The 20,319-nt window shown below is 44.4% G+C and overlaps 2 protein-coding genes across 4 annotated transcripts in view; one reads left to right on the plus strand and one right to left on the minus strand.

Moving 5' to 3' along the window:
• GGA3 (golgi associated, gamma adaptin ear containing, ARF binding protein 3) overlaps window positions 1–3,014 on the plus strand; it is a 33,395-nt gene extending 30,381 nt beyond the window's left edge. For all 3 annotated transcript variants that reach the window (XM_039500240.1, XM_039500238.1, XM_039500239.1), the window contains one exon: window positions 546–3,014. In XM_039500240.1, coding sequence (XP_039356174.1) covers window positions 546–656 — 111 coding nt within the window. In that variant the 3' untranslated portion in view covers window positions 657–3,014. The remainder of the gene's footprint in view (window positions 1–545) is intronic.
• Window positions 3,015–3,303: 289 nt separating this feature from the next.
• NUP85 (nucleoporin 85) lies at window positions 3,304–20,053 on the minus strand. The gene is made up of 19 exons (XM_039500241.1): window positions 19,901–20,053; window positions 19,272–19,362; window positions 18,406–18,568; window positions 17,581–17,651; window positions 15,715–15,758; window positions 14,514–14,583; window positions 13,287–13,408; window positions 11,753–11,887; window positions 10,659–10,781; window positions 9,988–10,119; window positions 9,435–9,541; window positions 8,986–9,069; window positions 8,078–8,143; window positions 7,422–7,573; window positions 7,205–7,322; window positions 5,742–5,842; window positions 4,336–4,487; window positions 3,577–3,663; window positions 3,304–3,487 (listed from the first exon to the last, which is right to left on the minus strand). Exons 1-19 carry the CDS (start codon window positions 19,931–19,933, stop codon window positions 3,386–3,388), a joined length of 1,953 nt encoding a protein of 650 aa, XP_039356175.1. The 5' UTR covers window positions 19,934–20,053; the 3' UTR covers window positions 3,304–3,385.
• Window positions 20,054–20,319: the final 266 nt, after the last annotated feature.

Below are 20,319 nucleotides of genomic sequence, written 5' to 3' on the forward strand. Positions count from 1 at the left end.
GGATTTCTATAAACTCACTTTGTGGAACATCTAGAAAAGCCACATAACCAGGGGAAGGCAAATTTATTTTTCCCCTAGTCATTCTCTAAGGAATAGGAATCTGTCAGGATCCTTCCTCTACAATCCGCAGTATTGTTTCATTTTGAGGCTTCATACTCTTTTAGCACTAGTAAAGCATGTGTTTAGTAGGATCATTGGGAAGCAGCTGAACTACAAACGCTGGTCAGTGTATACAATGAATCTGTATTGCAATGTAAGTGCTTTTCTCCTGTTGTTTCACTCTAAGAGATGGACCTCTCAAATTTACAAACTAAAGAATAAATAAATCAGCCTTATTACGTATCCAGAAATACTCCATTAACATAAGCTGGCCACTTACCCCATATGGGGTATCAGGACAGAGCCATTGTGGGCTCTAAAATGTTATTACAGTGAAGTGTAATTAGGGAGCACTGCCGTTGTTCTCCTGCTGCTACTGGTTCCATGGCCTTCCTGCTCCAGGGGAGGCTGTTACTTTAACATCTGGTTTTTCTTCTTCCTTGCAGGAGAAGGTGAGGCTGAGGTACAGACTGACTTTCACTTTGGGAGACCATCCCAGCACAGAGGTTGGGGAAGTGGATCAATTTCCCCCAGTAGATCAGTGGGGTAATCTATGACCCAGCGAGTCTGCCACAGTCTCCATGACAGGACCAGGCAAGGATCCCAAAGGGACTGGAATGAATGTGACGTGGAAGGGGCACACATGCTATCCACTGGTGATGTTTAGCTTTGTTTACATGTCCTGACCACTCCGCTTGTAGCTTTAGTCTGGAATGTTTTACCTCGGGTTGAAGTGGCCCGGGGCATCTATGCCAAGAATGAACTGAGTGGCAGCCAGTAGGAGGCTTTGCTGGCTGCTTTATCTTGGCCTATGGGTGAATCTGGTTCTATCTTCCACTTTGTTATTAAACTTGAAATTATGGTGTTCTGGAAGGGAGACCTGTAGCCAGAAGGGGATTGGTCGGCTTCCTCCCTTGCTGTTGTCCAGAGATGCCTACAGGCTGGTAGGGTTATGATGCCATCCCGAGTTTCCTCGGTGCAGAGCCCTAATGTCTGTGCCTGCCCTAAGGCTTTTGCCTCCTTGATGCCAGAACTGAACCTTCTAGGCATGCTGTGCAGTAACCACTGGCTCCAAGACAGGAGGGTTTTTTTACAGTAAAATAACACTTCACGCCCCCTCTGTTCTCCTCTCCAACAGCCAGCCTAAGCCAGTGCTGCCCATTCAGATAGTAACTGCACATTGTGGGACACTCTCTTTAGTTGCTTTCTTTTATTTTATACTCTCAGCTGCCTCTGCACTCTCTCTCTTCCAGGCAGCTCATGCTAATTTTTATACTCACATGCCTGTGTTGAGTATTCTTCTGCCTTCATCACATTCCATAGTATGGGGGAGAGGAAATGTGTGTTGTGAGGAGGTAAAACCAACAGGGCCAAAGCACTCCAGTTGTCTTTGAGTGGACAGCACAGGTTACACTGATAAAGGATGGCAACTCCAGTTCAGTAGCCTCAGTGCAACCACTAATCAGGTGCAGAGGGTGGACCAGGGGTAAGGAGAAAAGCCTCAGTTCCTCTTCTGCAGGCAGTATTATTAGTTGAATACTGTGTTCTCTTGAAAAGACTAGGAATACAAGATGTAAATAGTAGAGCTATAGGACATCTAATTATAACGAGCAGATTAATGAAAGTAAGGCAGAATCCATTAGGCTGTGATGGTGCACTGCTGGGTTTAGAACCCTGTTTTATTTGCTCCCAGTATTAAGTGGCTAAGTGCAATTCTCTCCACAAGGGGAAAACCTACTGTATTTTAAATCATGGGGCTCACACAAGTGAGCCCTGTATCTACATGAATTAGGAGACTTAGTTCAATACACTGAAAGTTTGATTCCAGCACTCCTTCCCCCCTCCCTTAATTTCAAGCCTAAACAATCCTTCAGTGACCTTTTAGCAAATTGTTTTAATGAAGCATTTTTTCCTGTTTTAAATCTGTAACCTTTCACTCCTGTGAAGACAGGATGTGGGGTAGCTGTATGGAAACTTAATTACACTAAATGAAGTATTTCCTGCAGTGCAAGGTACAGGCAAAACAGCTTTTAAATTGTGACGGGAATGGTCAGCCAGACTGTCCACAGACTCAGTACAGCAGGAAGATACTCCAGCCTATTGTAGGAATAAAACTAAAATGAGGAAGTGCTGCTGGATTTAGAGAAGGTTATAAAAGCCCTTACTGTAAGTAGAGCTCAGAATTCTTTCTAGCCATCTTATATTTTCCACTGTGGCTCAATGTTTTTCTTCAGAGTAGTGAGAAATACAAAAACCACAAGGAGAAGTGAAAGACACAGCAGGCACCAATGCGAAGGGGGCACTAGCCCTTGAAAGGTAAGTGTAGAAGTAAAAATCGAAACTCAGCTTGCTAAGTGTCAACGCTGGTTTGGCTCTCAGGGCCAAGGCGTGTCGCCTCCTCAGTTGTCTTTAAGTGAATGGAAGATGCTCTTGGATCCTGAAAAAAAGCAGCAGCTGAGTTATTAAACTGTTGGAAAGAGGTGGCGAGCAAGGAATGTTCTTTCTGCTTTCAACATGGGCCTCACTGGCATTGTAGACAATACATCTAGGGGCTTCACTTGGCTCTTTAAGTCTGCCCAGGTGCTGTAACGTATTGTTAGGAAGCAGGTTTCACTGCTTTAGATGCCTAGAAGTGACTCTCACGGTGGCTGTGAGGAAATCAGAAGAGCACAAGTGCTTTCTGCAGAATAGCTTCATCCTCCTTGTTAATGGCACTGCAGTGCCCAGGCTGTACAGTCAAAGGGCAAGGTACCATAGACTCACTGTGGGGAAAAGTATTGTGCAAGCTTTGGAAATTAAACTATGAATGTTACTTGTTCAGAGGTTGAGGTTGCAGCTTCATACTGAGCCGTCATATTGTAAATATGTCTCCACTGCATTTGTTTTGCTGCATGTTAAATAAACTGTTTTCCCTACTTTGCTCTTTGTGCGACCCTTTGTGACACAGTGAGGAGTAGGCTGCTGTTTATGGAAGCCACGAGATTCAATCCACCAACCAAAAGGAGGTGGTGTCAAATCTATCAGGTTTGAAAGGTCTATTCAAATTCAGTTCTAGTTACAGGAGATGACACAACTGAAATGGTAACAGGCAAATGTTATTGTTAAAGGAACAGGGAGTTGGGGGAGACTTTCTACATGTTCGTTATCTGATTTGAAACAACATTGAGAGACGACAAACAACACTGGCACAAGATCAGCTAGAAATATGCAAAACAAGACATTTATTCTTAGAAAAGCAGTCAGTTTTATGTACAGTGTGCCACAGCATTACTTCAGTAGCCCATTCTCATGATCCTTCCAACGTGCCCTCCTTGACAATAGCTCGGGCAAGGTTTCGTGCAAGAGCAAGTCTCAGGATTTCCACCTTGGTAGTCTCAATGTCATCAACCTAGAAACAAGAATAGTGTTATGGAGACTTGCTTCCTCTTTCCCATGCTACCCTAGTTGAATCATCCAGTTGACCTCAAGCAAGATTACCTGGAGTTTTTGGTTATCTGTCTTTCCAGCTGTCAGGTCCTCCAAGCAGCGCATCAATTCATATGTCTGCTCTGCTGAAAATATTACCTGTGGGAAAGAGACTGTTTGCTTAAAACATTAACCACTTATCTAGGGGATCCAGAATGAGTGGCTCCGGAGGGATGTGGCTCCGGAGGGATAGGTCAACAAGAGGAGAATGCTTCTGCATGCCCATGACTCCATTTGAATCACTTAACACCTGGTAAGTCATGGGTCTTGCACTCATGAGGCTGTAATTTTCTGGATGGACTGTAAGCCAGAGGGATGCACACTGGAAAAATCTCAAATTCAAACCCCCAAAACAACTGGGCAAGTCTGTAGCAAGCCTCAATCCTCAACAGTGCATTGAGTCTGCTACTTTGAAAGGGGAGGGCTGAATTACACCCTTATCCCCTACTACCTGCAATCTTAGTGTAAACATAAGGATTTCACAGGATGACATCAGAGATTAATTTTGTCCTAAGTGCCTCTGCGTCCTCCTTGCCACCACTGGCCACGACTTTCACATGGCCACACATTTCTTGAGCCAAATCTAACTCATTTACATGAGAAGTATGGAGAATCGCTAGTGTATCTTGTGTCAGTCATGAGGCGGGGGACAGGTAGTTCTGAGATACCCTGTCATATTTGTGTACAACTACTTCCAGTCAGGAAAAAGACGGATGCCTGTGAGTCAACAAGTATGGTGGTTGCGTTGTTGCATCAGAACCCCACAGTCACCTCTTTCTGCTCCAGGAGGGGAAGAGCGTCAGTCAACAGGGTCATCCAGAAGGAACATGGAGCAATATGAGCTGTCATCAGCATCAGGAGCAGCTTGGCAGCTTCAGAGAACCGCTTCTCGCCATACAGCCGATGGAATTCTCGGTACTTCCCTGTGTGTGTGGTGGGCGAGGGGAGTAAAACGTTAGCTACTGTCAGAAGATCCTAGGCTTTGGTTACAAAAAACTAAGAGGCTAATCCTGCTACTATGAAGTCTGTGGTAAAACTCCCAGAACTTAAATGGGGGGAGGATTGGGCCCTTTGGCAGGTCTGGGCTAAAGAGGGAAGTTGGAATCTTGTACAATTTATATATCAAAATAGCTTACTACAAGGTGGAGACAGAAGGAAAACTTCCCCTTTTTGTTGTTTACCACTTGAACCTGCTTAAAGGACAACACCCCAGTTTTGTTCAGGGCAATACAGTGAGTGTCTGTGCAGCATCTTCCAGAATAGCTCAGAGAATGATTTTAAATCAAACACATTCTGCAAGTCACCATTTCCTTTAAAGGTGGCCCACAAGGGAAGAAGTGGGCCTCTGCCCTGTGCATTTGCATTAGGACGTAACAGGGTTCGAAAGGCTTTCCGTAAAGCGTTGATTTTTCTGATTGCTTATACTGGACATTTAGATCTTTGTTAACCTGTAAGTCTCTGAAACCCCAGGACCTGGTTAGGATGAGATCTGACATCTAGGAAGTGAAGTGGTTAATTGAGGAGGGAAGGGATTTCACCAAAAGACAAGCAGGTAGCAGCAGCGTAAGGTTTGGTGCCGCCAGGGGAAAGAAGTTGTGCATATACAAAGGAAGCGGATGGAGCCCTTCCGGTGTTATTTGGCAGAGGCCCAGCCCCCTAGTTCCTGTAGGTGTCAAGTCCTCCTCACTGTGAGCTTGGAGTTTCCATGCTGAACAAATGGAGCTGCGGAGATGTACTTTGGAGAGCTCTAAGCAGTGGGCAAAACTACCATATGGGCAAGATAACTAGCGCAAGGGGTTTGCCTTTGTAGGGATCTAGGAAAATCCGCACATAAGTTTTTCCAGGTTCTCATCACTAACTCCTCACAGGAAGCACCACTAGATAGGGAAACAGATGGGAAAAATAAATGCTTATTTAGTTAGATTTTAGTTTAGATTTATAAACCCCAGAGCCCCAGACTGCCCTGCACAAACTGAGGTGGAACATCAGAGACCTTCTGTGAATGCAATTTGAGGTAAAACAGTCTGCCAACAACAGCAAGAGGACGACATCCCAAACCACATATAGTAATTTGCTCTCCCCCTGACATCTGTACTGGACTCAGGATGTAAAGGGGAGAAGAAATTAAAAGAACCAGTAGCAGCTCCAGGAAGGGTCTGCAGGCAGCAGATTCTCACCAAGAAACGTCAGCCGATCACTGAGCAGCATGGAGGGTCCCAAGTTATCGATAAGGTCCAGGTCTGAGAAGCTGCCTCTCTCACAATAATCCTTCAGGAATCTAGAGGGAAGTGGCACACGCTGGAGGTCACAGAACCAGGTCCACCAGGTTCAGCCTATGCTTCCCACTCTTCAGAGAAGCTTTATTACCCAATGTCATTCTGTTTTAATCACCCTCCTAAAGAGCCAAAACCATTCCATGGAGGTGGGGTCCATTCAGGTATTATTGTGTATGTTTAATACACCCATCTCCGCACCCTTTATTTTTGTTGTTTTTAAAAGCAAAGGTGGAAGAATAGCAGCACAGCAAGCAGTCCTGAGGCAAACAGATGCATAAACAGCTCTGCCAGGTCATAACAAAGGCTGTGTTTTTCTACTGCACAGAAGAGCTGATAAGCAGCAGGAGCAAATTAAGTCCTAAGAGTTTTTCCAGTCTAGCCTTTATTATGCGGCTGCTTTCAGTGCCTGCTTCCTGTGTTGGTTTTCTTCCACATTCCGTTCAAGCAAATATAGTCCCTCCCACTCCTAAAATAAGACAAAAATAGCGCTCCTTTCTCAGGTTACTCAACCCTCAAATGGGAAATACCTTGCTCTTCTATGGCAGTTTTTCCCAAACAAATGGGTCCTGGGGGTTGTGGGAAGATTCTAGATGGGTCATAGGGCGCTAGGCAAACATACACTTCTCCTAACCCAGTGAGCAGGGTGGCCTGTGGGGAATGTGGGTTGGAAATCAAGCCTGCCCTGTGCTCGCCCAACAGTGACAACTCCTGTCCCAGCTGCTTGCTGATCTACCCACTGATCTCAAAGTTACAATCTAATCCTAGCTGAGACACAGGTACTTTCCCCATTTCCCCCAGCTGTAAAAAATGAAGCAGATATATGATACGACTTGTCAAAAGATCACACAGGAAGCCTAGAGCAGGTCAGAAACAGAAACCAGATCTCCTTTGTCCCAGCCCTGTGTTTGAACTAGTAGGGCGTCCTCCTCCCATACAGCCCCCTCACTGCCCACAAGATTAAGTACTGAACAGTTTATTCAGTTCAAAACTTAGGATCTCCATGAAATAAGGTTAACTTCCTCTGCTACCTAAGATTAAGTTGATCTGTAGGTCTGTTATCTCCCTATTCTCGTCTTCTGAGGATTGCAGAAGGTGGGGAGGAGAGTGGTAAGGAAAAGGGAAATGGCTAAGGAAGAAGGATGTTGCAAGGATTGCACAATCCTTTGTCTCTGAAAGGGGTCAATGATTTAATTCACTAGCACAGATGCTGCACTAGTTTGTCCTAAGGGGAGGAAGGTTCTGTTCTAACAGATTATCTCAACTTGCCTTCAGAAGAGCCTTCTCAGGACAGTGCTCCCCTCCCCAACCATTACTGCAATGTCTCGAAAAGGTTCTGCTCTGTCTCGAGAGTAACAAAGACCCACCTGTCCGATATGAGTGTAGCAAATGCTGCGTCCTTGGCTCGGATGCTCCAGGACAGTGCTGAGCCTAAGCGATTGTTCCGCACAGCTTTCATGGCCATGATTTTACAGATGCTGCGAACTTTGGGATGAAGTGGGGAGAAGAGAGAACTGGAGAGTCAGTTTTTAAGTTACACCCAGGTCACTATAAGGCAACAAAACGTCATGAAGAGTCAATCACCTTGGTCGTGCATCTGTCTCTGCTCACAGATCCTCAGCACCTTAAGGGCTTTTTGCTCTGTGTTGAGGGGGATTCGCTCAATATGAAGCTCCAGGTAAACCTTGCCATACTCTGGACAATGATCAAAATAATCTACCCCCAGCTGCCACAGACTACAAAAGAGGGGAGAGAAAGGTCAAATGTTCCTTCTAAGGAGAACTCTCAATTAAGCACTTTATTATAGCCACGAGAGGGATCTGAGTCAGGACTAAGAACAGTAACACACTGTAGGAGACCCCTGGTTAGGTCACTCATCTTTGAGACTTAAATTGGCTTTTACTAGTACTGATACCTATAGTGACCGCTCTGGAATACCACCACCTGCACCAGCTGTTCTGCAAACTTGGGGCTGCAGCGATAACATGTTTTACTTGTGACATTTATAACTAGAAAAGACAAAAGCACTAAAACTATGGTGTAGGGACTTGATGGGCTCTAATAGATCTCTTCTCTCTTTAAGTCATGGTTCTAGCAGAAGAAACCCAAAGGCTTGGTCAATATCCCTTCCCATAACAAGAGCCACTTAATTGTGCTGCCTTTCACATCATTAACCTGAAGGTTTCTCTTTTGTTGCCCAATGTCACTCTGGTATCTGAAAGCAGGGAAGGAGTTGTTACCTGTGATGGGAAAAGAGCCCGGAGGCATACTCCAACAGGAGGAATTCACGCATATTGGAACCAAAACTGAAACAGAAAAGTAATACATTTTAATCCTAACATATACTCAGATTACCATGCGATTACCTAATTTATTAAGTGTCTCACACAGTCCAGGCTACAAGTTGTTTTTGTTTTTTTAAGAAGTCTCTAAACTAGTCCATTTTTCTACATCACATGCACACCAAGGTTTTTTATTGCAGTGGGCTCCCTCAAAACACACCTATTAACAGCTGCAAGGTTGTATCTCAATGAAAAGACTCTGCTGAAGCTATTATTGATAAAGACTTTTCATTTACACAATACATTTCATCCTAGAGTAGCTCAGTGTGGTTTACAAACTCCACTGAAAATCAGCCACCTCTTGGGAGAGACATCACAGCTGTTTACTAGCATTCCACAGCTAAAAAATAATTTAGAAGATCCTTTAGCCAACTGAAACTGCAAGCGAAATTTAGATAGGATTCAATTACTCAAGTTGGAATTTAGCAAAGGCAAGAGGATTCATACTCCTACTTCATTCAAAATGTACCATGGGATCTCTAATAACCACAGTCAGTTCTATTTCATCTGGAAAAACTTCACTGCCGTCAGCACAGAAGACCCTAACATCACTCTGAGGCGCTGGTTCAGTATCAACTCAGAGGTGTGGCAGGTTGGCATTCTCTCCTGCAACATCACTTCTTGCAGCACTTGGATTTTCCTTTTCATTCCACAGGTTTCACTGGAATATACAGCACATCCCCTCTCTCTGAATCTCTGAAATGTAGTTCTTCAAGAAAATACCACATTATCCTTCTATCAACACTCCTTAATAGTTCCTATCTCCGGCCTCTGGACACTTGAGTAAACAATGCAGAGGTACTTACTAGAGATTGTGAGACTGCAGGAGTTTACAATGATCCAGCAGGTCAGTCAGATGAGCCACAAACCACCAGTTGCTCAGGGCGATGCTGCATTTTCAAAAAGCAAAGGAAGAAAATATCAGCCTGTAACTGACAAGTGACTCGTTATGTTTTCTGGCGATATTTCCGACTGTCATAGAAGCAATACACTGCCCTAACCCAGGAGACTTGCAGACAAGTGACACTATGTCACAGACCTAGTGGAATGTTATCTTAATTGCTGTCTGCCTTACGTGTTCTTGACAAAGTCTTTAAAATACAGATCAGAGAGGCTCAATCATCCTTATTATGTGCACATATCTCTACATGCAGGCAGACTCCTCTCCATAAGAGATGCCAGCTTGCTGCTGGACCGAGGGCACAGAGAAGCAGTGCTGTATAACCAAGAAGTCAAAGTCTTACTAAAACTCAACCTGCATTCTTTAATCACTTGATGGATCTCGAACTCAAAGGCTGCCATTAAGATGCTGTCTAGAGGTTCAGGGCTGCTCTCTCCTCCCAGGAACAGGTCCAGGCTAGACTGTGGAAGCCCCAAAAAGACAAGACACATTCAATGCAAAGGGCCATGGGGACAGTGCAGAAGAAGAGATTTGGCCACATCAGCTTTATTTAGAACTTTTTTTGGGAAAAATTGGGGTGATGGAGGGAGATAAACAAAAAAAATATGATTGAAAGGGTCAAACAGGATTCATTTCTGTTTTCCTAGAACAGATTGAACACTATGGACCTAAGACAATTAGTGCAGGTATTTGCAGTTTGCCATATTCAGGTAGAAACTGAACCAGTTACATGACACACTGAAAACTCTTGGTCAGCTGCAAATGTTTCACTCATAGCACATGTGTGGAACTCCCTGTAGGTTGCTGATCCACTTTCAAACTCTGTGGGAAAAATCACACAAATATCTGGACCCTGTAAAACTTCAACCCTCCCAATGTGGTTTGAATGCAGTAACCCCAGACTTACCTGGGCATAGAAGCGAAGTTCCACTGGCTTCACAGTTGGATGGGAGTAGACAAGTCGGGTGACCAGAAAGTGGTACCAAGAAGTCATGAGCTCCTTCTTCTCCAGTATGGCGTTCTCATCTCCCAGCAGGATCTAGCACGAAAGAGAAACGCCGCCATAAGCCCTCAAAGACTCACATCTTCATTACTAGCGTCCTTTCTTTAAATCCCTCAGCTCTGCTTCTCTTGGCATCACACCTACTAACAGGCCATGAAATTACCAACAACTTATTTAAAACCAAATAACTAAGAGGAAAAGAACAGCAGCTCTTGGACATGCCATTGACCAAAGCATTGTACTGAGGGGACAGTCTGAGCTGATGGTATCAAACTTGCACTTATGATAGCAGAGTTCAGCAAAGAGCCTCAAAGTGTTTCACAAACAGTTAATCAGGCCCCAAAACATGCCTGTGAGCTCAATTCTATAACCAGCATTACTGCCTGACTTATGGAGAGGTGAAGTAAGGGGAAGCCATTTGCCCAAAGTCACACAGTCCACCACTCTAAATTTCCTGCTTTAACCAGCTGACCAACATTACCTATGTCCATACAGCACTCCCAATCCCCAATGGACAGCTACTGGTGCCTTCAAATCTGTGAACATAACCGCCTTCCTTCCCAGCCACAACACACCTTGCAGATGGACTCCATGTGGAGATTGGAAGCAAAGGTCCCATCCTGGAGGTACCGCTGACATTCTTCATGCCAATGCTGCCATTTCAGTTCCATCTCAGTCAGCGTCTGGGTGTTGCCAATCTGAACCGGGAAGATACATACACACGATAAGGCAAATGCAAAGTCCAGCCTCTACAACTGTCATTCAGCATGACTCTCAAACAAGCCTTTCATGGGCAAAACAAAACACTGGCCCACGGCAAGGATTTTGATGTATGCTGCTAGCAAGCTTCTCCATCACTTCAGCCATTTAAATAGCAAAGTGACAGAGTGTACAGGAACCCACTGGGGACCACAATGCAGCATCTGATGCCTTTTCACCATGAAAAGACCACTGCAGCATGTGCGGAGGTGGAGATGTGCGGATGAAGTCTACAAGGAAAGTTCTCTGGGAGGTTGTGTAAGAGCTGTCAATCAGAATATTTTGAAGAACTGGAAAAATGTGTCTCCCTCAACAGCGTTGAGTAAGAACAGGAATCACCACCAAGGCCATGTTGCCTTTTAACATAATATACTCTTCTCCCTGCATTTGGGTCTTTTGGGTTGTTATAGAACAGGGGTCAGCAACCTTTCAGAAGCAGTGTGCCAAGTCTTCATTTATTCACTCTAATTTAAGGTTCCGCGTGCCAGTAATACATTTTAATGTTTTTAGAAGGTCTCTTTCTAGAAGTCTATAATATACAAATAAACTATTGTTGTATGTAAAGTAAATAAGATTTTTAAAATTAAGACACTGCATTTAAAATTAAATTAAAATGCAGAGCCCCCCGGACCGATAGCCAGGACCCAGGCAGTGTGAGTGCCACTGAAAGTCAGCTCGCGTGCCGCCTTCGGCACACGTGCCATAGGTTGCCTATCCCTGTTATAGAACATGTATGTCACAGCCAGAAGGCATCAGAATTCAGACATTTTAGTAGTCAGTAGGCCAGGATGTTATGTTATAGTGGCCCACAGGTGAGATGATATAGACTGGACTACAAATGCCACCCCTACAGACCACTGCATGCATTATTCCCCAATGGAACTGTATGAGACGGCTGCTGCATGCATACACTAAGAATGGGCATCTTCTTCATCAAGTCATCCAGAATTTTGCACATGCCCATCGATGTGGGGTTGGCACTGGCTTCCTTAGAGAGTAAATGCCGTGCATCATCCATCCGGCCCTGCAGCACGAAGATGTCCACCTGCAAAAACCACCACAGTCCGTGAGCACCAAGCAGGAGCAATGCTGAGACACCGCCTTCATGCAGAATCAGACCAAAGGTGAATTTTAACTGAGTTAACATGTATGGCTTCAAAAAGCTAAAGGAACCAAAAGTGCTTCAACTAGAGATACTGTTGACTCAAATGCTCACAAAGCACAAGCCTCCTGCCACAGGGTGAAGGCCCCCTTTAAGAAGGAGGAGAGTCCATGACTCCTCAGCTGCTTCCCAGTTGATTTTAAATGCACCTGGATCATATTAATGGAGAGACACAGACAGTGGAGGACTCGGTCAGGAAAAGGGCCTGAGAGAGACAAGAAAGGGGGAGATGAGAACTGCCTGGGGAGGAAAGGAGAGACCCAGACAGAAACAGGAGTAGCAGAGGAGAGCTAGTAAACAGAGCCAGTGGGAAGAAGGTGAAGCATGTTGTTGGTGAGGACTGGCCAAAGCTGGGGACCCCCTGCTGAGTTACAGGACAGTTCATGAGGAGGCCTCTAGGAACCAGGGAAAGAACCAGCCCTGGTTAGGAGAAACCAAACCCAAAACAAGAAAGTTGATGCTGGAGGGTGGATCCCAGGAGCAAAGGCAGGGGGACTGGGGTGAATGAAACACTACAGGAATACCCCCTACAACACTCCTGAATGGAGAACTGTGGGAAACCACACCAAGAACAAGGGATTGGTCCTGCAGGGACATTCCTTGAGCATGGGTAGGACTCTCAGGTAGGGAGGCCTGCATGGGAGGAACACTGCAGGGAGTTCTCTCAGAGAAGATCTGACTTGGGGCTATCAGAGAAGCATCATGGGGGAAAAAGTGACACTGGGAGCTCTCAGGTGGATAGCCTAGAGAGTGATGCCCTGGGATGAAAGTGAAAAGACAGAGAAGATTGGAGATGGACTCTCCCTCAAGAGGGTGAGCTGAAAATGATGTCCCAGGAGACGGCATGAAAAACTGCTGTGAACCTGCTGTACTCTGGAATTTCAGGGAGAATGATTTTATATTGTAGACTGTTGTATATGTGCAGAAATTAATTATGCCTAAAAGGTGGGCTTTTGAATCAGACACTGAGAGAGACTGTTCCTTTTATGGACGGACCTGTCATGCCAGGGCCTGCTGCAGGAGGGCGCCCCAGGTGGTGTGGCCCTATAACATCTCCCTATACCATGGTGGCCCTGGCCTCTATTTTGATCTGAAATCCTCTCTAGGTGTGAGGGTAACAGTCTTCATGAAGGAATCCCTCCAAGCAGATACTAGCAACTATGCCAAATGGTTTCTGAGATGCAATCTAGCGTACAAAGCCACTCATGAGGAAGGAGGGACAGAGCACGCATGCAAATGTATAAACTTTTTTGATGGAGAGAGCACCAATTTCTTTACTCACAGCATTCCAGAAGTCTTTATGCTTTGATGGATTTTCACTGCTCAGAACTTCACGGACCATGCTGTCTACGTCACACACATGAAGACGAACCCAGTCGAGGAGGTGAAGCAGGAGGTGACCAGCTGTAGGAAGAGAATACATCTCTCCATCAGATCCCTGCTGTTTTAAGATTCTAACATTATTGGTTTCATAATATATTTCCCACAGTCAAAAGCAGAGGACAAGTCTGCCTAGTTCTCTGACTCATTCATAGGATTTTTATCTGACAGGCTCAATCCACCAAAGGCCATGGAAGAACAGCAGGCTGCTGCCAAATTAAACTCAGAATTTTACAAACTGAAAGGGGATTTGCTCCTTTGACTATTAACCTGCTCCATGACATAGAGACACAAAACAAAGCTAGTTAAGGTTGCTAGGTAACAACATTGCTGTCACTTACCACAGGCACTTCAAAAACAAGATGATGAATAATTATCATACATCTTATATTGCCCACATGATGCCCATAGTTTTACTCTTCATTTTATTTTCCTCTCAAATCTGTTTTCGCTGGAAATGAGGAGGAAAACTAGCACCAGGTAACTCATTTGCTCTCAACAAAACCACCATCAAATAGTCCAGTTTGAGAACCTCTCTTCTGGATAATGTGATTGAATAGGCAGCATATGTTTACATATTTTGACTGCCTAAAAATTAACTTGGATTGAAATCCTAGGCCAAATCCTCTCCTAGTGTAATTCAACTGATGTCAGTGAAGACACTCTAAAGTCAGTGGAGCTGCACCAAAGAATGTGGACCCTAATGAATAAGTGATACTTAGCATTTATATATAGTCTATGCTTATCAATTTAATAGTATTTTGTACTTAGATGTTGTTTATCCTTGAAATTCAACAACCTGAGAAAAAAATTCTGCTTGATATCACATTTCTCTATTAATTTCATGTACTATGACCCAACTCCAGTTCCACTGTAGTACAGAGGAAGGAGAAAACTGGAACAGGAGGGAAAAGGGAAAGAGGTCTATTAGTTTAGGGCACAGTGCAGGACAGAGAATACAATTGAGACAGGAAGCATTGGGATAGCGTTTGTTGCCACTTCCTGGCAATATTAGTGTGACTTTTGGAGACATGCCAAGATATGTTCTGATGTGCACGTTGTACATTTCTAGAACAAATACCTATGCAAACAAAAATACCTATTAACATCATTATACTCCAATTCTCACCTGGCGCTACTTCAACAAAAAGGATCTCACACAAGTTCCAGATCAGCTCCATCGCGGATAGAATAGAGACCTGAGGAGCAACAGGTACAGGTTTCATATGCAACAGTCACTCCTGAGTTTCCTAACACAGCAACCAAAGAAAGGCATTTGAACCACAACATGTCAAATAGCAGCCTTCCTCCTTATCCACTCCTCTGATAAGTTCACTTCTTTGGACAGGAGAAGCGTTTTACTAACATTTCAGAGAAGATCAGTAGTAAAATGAGACACTGGGCCACATATTTGATTTAGGAAGTTTCAAAGCTGCTTGCACATTAAAATACAAAAACCATCTCCCATCTGTGGTCAGCATTAAGATAGTTCAGGAATTCTTTATGACATTAAGGCTCCGGGATCTCAGGGTAGGTCTATACTCACCGTCTGGGTCGACGGGGTGAGTTCGACTTCTCGGAGTTCGAACTATCGCGTCTAATCAAGACGCGATAGTTCGAACTCCCCGCGCGCTGAACTTGCGTACCCTAGTTCGACCCCCCACCCCCCCCTTAGTGTAGACCAGGCCTCAGAGACCTCAATTGAAAGTTACAATGTTTATTTTGGTTCTCAGTGAGACTTCAAATGAAGGTTACAATGTTTATTTTGGTTCTAAGTGAGACCTCAATTGAAAGTTACAATGTTTATTTTGGTTCTATAAAGATAACTTAGATCTGAATTTATAACCCAAGGAAAAGTTATGACAGAGGGAAAACACCAATAGGGCAATATTAATACTGACAAGATAATACCACAGCTTGTATTCTTTACTCTTCCTGGAAGATAGTTCCATTATTGCTTCAAGTGCATGATTTCAAGGCTTGCTACCAACCTCATCAGTTTTGGGGTGGGACTTCAGAGAGGTAGGGTCTAAGGGAGGGCTGGGGTATTAGTCCATGGTTGGATTTTGTTAGAAGGCTAGAGTATCTGAGGTCTATAAAATTGGATCTATACTTAGATTACGTCAGAGCACCCAGAGCTCTCAGATAACTCCTACAACTTGTGTCTCTTACAACATAAGCAGCATGCTGCTGCCTATACCACCAATGCAAAAGACTAATGAAGCAGATTTAGAATGTATCCTTGTCACAACATACTTGCCTGGTGTATTTGCCGGCAATCGTTTTTTTCAGTTGTGACTAGATTTCACAATACAGTGTTTGTATATTACCTGGATGCTGTGCTGGCCCTGCAGCTCAGGGTCCCGTGTAGAAACTGAGGGAAGAGAGAGAAAAGTCAAAACACCCCAAAAACATTTTTCCAGCCCTCTGGTGACACTGCTCAGAAATGAAGCAGTTTCACGTTTGGATCCAATGATATGCGTGGTCATTCTCCAGTCTCGTTATCATAGACTTTTAAATGTTACTAGGTATGTGCTTAGTTACTTAGCACCTTTTATTAATTTTGTACAAGTTCTGATCTCTTTTATAAGTGTGATAGAATGCATAACATCATTCTGAGAGCTCTGTGAAAAGAGAATAAATTCATATAACGTTACAGTAGTAGGCATCTTTCAGTCTTGAGAGACCATGGGTATACACCCCTGAGAGGTAAAGAATTTATTCAGTTGGCTTTATGGCAGCCACGAATGTGGCTGAAGAGACCCACTCAAGAGAGACAATCTTTGCCATATCGGTCACATTTAAAGATGATGTTTTGCTAAGCTCCGATCACTCACTGAAGCAGGCAGACTGTGGCGGGACAACACCCTATGGTCTGGGGGCTGCCCAGTTTTATGGCAGGCAGTAGTTGTCCAGTGAGATACGATGATCTCTCCCACCGTTGGAGACAGCCCCTGCGCTCAACTCTATGCCAATCGAGTAAGAGCTTAAAACTGATGACTGCTGCCTCCCATGTTGTGTTGATGCTCAAGACAAAGCTGGAGTTCCTCTTCAGGGCACAAGCCTAGGCAGATGATATGGAGGCCCTGAGTTGCCCACGCATCAGGACCCCGCTCTCGATGTCACTGGTAAATCCAGAGGAGAGGAAGAACCAATACATCTGGGACCCGATCTGCTGCAGGAGTTGCCGGAAAGATACTAAAATATTAGTACCTGACCGCCTTTGGTGCTGCACTCCAGATTTTCTGTCTGAGTTTACTCTCATAGCCCTGAATTCTCCCAAATTCCCCCACAAGGCAGTGGGGCTTTTCTGTCAGGGGTTGCTCCCTTAGCCTTACACCCTCCCGGGCTACCCACAAGGCAGTGGGTTTGATGAGGTAGTACCATCTACTCTCATTACAGTAGCAAACATTGCCTGACCTGACTTTCTATGATGTTATATCTGGAAACAATTTTGGTTGCTGGACTATATTTCAACATTGATTGTTTATGGTAACTGTCCTGCTAAATGTCATTATTACATATATGATAATACGATGCTCAGCAGTACAAGAGGAGTAGGAGTAAGGAAAACAGCAAAGTAATAGATAGGGGTTCCACATGCAAAAGAAAGCCTATTAACTAAACTGAACAAGGATGGCACCAACCATCATCAGACTCTGCCTAAAAGTGACAACAAAACAGAGACATTACATTTGTATTAATGATCCAGTATGGTTACCTACTCTTCTGACTCTTTAAGAGTTAGAAGCTGCATTTCCCAGCAGAGAAGATGAGAGGGAATCCCAAATTAATGGAGTGACAAATAAATAATGAGAAGCCTGGGACAATAAGAATGACTGTTTGAGGCAGCTGGAAGTGGGAGATTACAAAGTAGCTTGAGAAAAGAAAAACATCAGACTTGTGAAGCAATCGAAAAGATCAAGGAGGGAATCAAAGAGCAGAGAAATAAATTAGGAAGAATAAGAATTTTAAAAAGTGAGTGCAAGAGTAAATTCTGAAAATTCAATTAAAAAATAAAGAAAAAAGTCTCTCCCTAGGTTTACAAATTGACATTGCATAGAGGGGGTGGAACTGCAGTCTCAACAGTTACTAAAATCTGAAAACACTTTTACAGCAGTTATAACAAATTATAATTGCCAATGTTATTTTTATGGTTTTGAATACTGTCTCTTCTTAAACGGAGAAGAACTTACTAGCCAACTGGTGCATCTCCTCCATACAGGCTCTTATGACTGAACGGTAGTTTTTGCTCACTCGAACCAATCTGCCAAGAATACAAAGGCTTTCTTTAGAGAGATTTATTTACTGTTAGCTTGTGCCTATAGGCTAGTAGGACCCCGATTCTGCAAGTTTCTCTGCAGAGGCAGACCCCTTCTGCACCGTACTGAAGCCAGTGGGGCTCCACACTGCTAGAGAAGCATGTCTACTTGCGGGACTGGGGCCTAATTTTGTAAAATGGATAGTGGAAAAATTAGTTACACAATATTACAGAAGGTCAGCAGCTGAGAGAATTTCGGTTTCATTATCTCCCCCATTGGATATAGATTCATGTGTTTGGTGGAAGAAGCGGAGCAACATATTGGCCCTTTCCTGCACCGCAAAATTATTATCGTATCACCTTGCCTCACTTCCTAACAAGACATTCTGTAAGCAGCAAACACACCAGTCATAGGGGGGTTGCTCTCCTACCTCATGTCTACAGATGAGGCAGTATCCATCAGCAGTGAAGGAGACTGGGCACAAATAAAGGGAACAATCAAGATAAGATATGTTTCTTTAATAAATTCAGTCAATGGACAACAAGTATGTACTGCATGAACTGTATCTTTAATAACTCACAAGGTTACCAACCTAAGGAGATGCACAGACACCACACCTGCCTCCACCTTCCACTATTAAGTGGCACAGAACAGTCTATCTGAATTGTGCCTCACTACTGACATGTTCTCCATAGGGGACAGGGAAACTGATATGTTCTCTTTTTGTTTCAAAACTATCTAGCATTTCTATTTACTCACTGTGCTTTCCTTGACTTCCCAGCCAGTTCTTCCTCACTCCTCTGGAGTCCAACAAAGATCCCATGGGATTCATTGAAGAGTTTGCGTAAGGTCTGCGAGTACACATCTTGATCATTGCGAACAATGAAAATGTTGGGGCAGCCTGGCCTTTTCTCTGCACATTCTGAAATGAAGCATGTAAACTATAAAATAGCCAAAGGAATGCTACTACTCTGCAATGTTTAATGCAGATAATCCATCTCAGCCCTATGGGATAGTAATATACTTCTGGACTTCAAAACTTAAAGCCTACAGTAATGGTTCTTAAAATATTAACTGGTTCAGAAATGGTTCTTAAAATGGTTCTTATTTGGTAAGAAGTCTAATAGCACAGAAATAGGGCAAGAGGCACAAAACTAGTAATAAAATATCAAACATTCTGTAAAACTCAATTCCAAAAAAAACCAAAAAACAACCCACTAATAATTTGTGTGATAATGAAAACACAAATCTCTTCAATATATTAATTCTTAAGTCTGATCACCTTATAAACACTAATGTGACTGAATTTTCAACTCTCATACCATTTGGTGGTGTTTTTGAAGCCTCAACTCCTGGAGTCAAATGACTGCTCAAGAAGTTTCTAGGTCTCATGTTGCAGAATAAAACTTAAAGAACATGATCTGAGTGTACGCCAAACTCTTGGAAAGGCAAGTAAAAAGAACCCCAAATTTATTTTAAAATATCTCATTTTAAGCCAATTTATTTTGGGGCCTAACTCACAGTTTCCGAACACCTGAGGTTAGGAGTATCCCTGTTTGCTCTGCATTAGTATTTAGTAAAACCTACCAAGATAAACACTCAAGAATGAAAGAGAAGTTATCCACCTTTTGGGAACAAAGTTTCATACACCAGCATCTCTCCAGGTGCCCAGGCAAAACACATTTGCTTCCTTCTGGAGTCCACCCCAGGAATCAGCTGTTAGGAGATAGGGCACAGGGATTGTCAAGCATGCAGCTGCTCTCTAGGAGAATAGAACAGGCAAACACGATTCCTCCTCCCCTTTTAGGGTATGCTTCCCCTGCATCTGGGAGTAAGCCTCCCAGCTTGGGTCCACAGGCTCATCTACACAGCAATTTTTAGCACACTAGGGCAAGCCCCCCTAGCACAAGTCTTTCTACACTGGCTGGGAGGCTTGCTCTCAGACGCAGTAGAGACATGCCCTCAGTTTTCCCATCTGTAAAATGGTGATAATGATACCACCTTCCCTCATAAAGCACTTTGAGATCTACTGCAGAAAGGCGCTGGGTGCTGCTCTGATTATCACTGTATCTGGCGGCGGGCTCATTTGTGCTAACGAAGGGAGACGGTCAGCAATGCACAGGCACGAGGGCGAAAAGCTGAAGTGACCCACAACAGTTCCCTGCTCCCCTCTACCCCGCGTATCCTCCCCCACCCCAGTGCTCCTGGCAGAGGGTGTCCAGCCCCCACGCAGACGAAGGTCGCTCTGTCCTACAGTAAGCGGCGGCTCCACGTCCAGCTCCTCCATGTCAGCAGCGGGCTCGCCGGGAGACGGCGACAGGCAGCAGAAGAGAACCGGCTCCGCCGCCACAAGAGATGGCCCGCACCCAGAAAGCCCCACCCAACCCCGGGCCGGGCGCCGGGCAGAGCCAGAGGCCCCTGGTTCGGGGCTGCCCACTGCGATGCCTGCATAACTCTACTCCTCCGGGCCCACATTGCGGCAGATTCCCTCTCGATCAGCTCCCTGGGACGGGGTGGGAAATAGTGTGTCAGAAAGGGGGGGATAAGTCCTCCTTTGTGGGCTTTGTGTTGAATTTGGGGCAGGCTCTGAACAGGACTGTCCGGTGGCGCGACAGGCTCTGGAAGGACCCCACGAAGGTATATAGGCGGGAGCGGCGGCTGAGGCGCTCGTCA

This window comes from Mauremys reevesii, linkage group 15, assembly GCF_016161935.1.
Source record: "Mauremys reevesii isolate NIE-2019 linkage group 15, ASM1616193v1, whole genome shotgun sequence".
In the NCBI taxonomy this organism is placed as follows: Eukaryota; Metazoa; Chordata; order Testudines; family Geoemydidae; genus Mauremys; species Mauremys reevesii.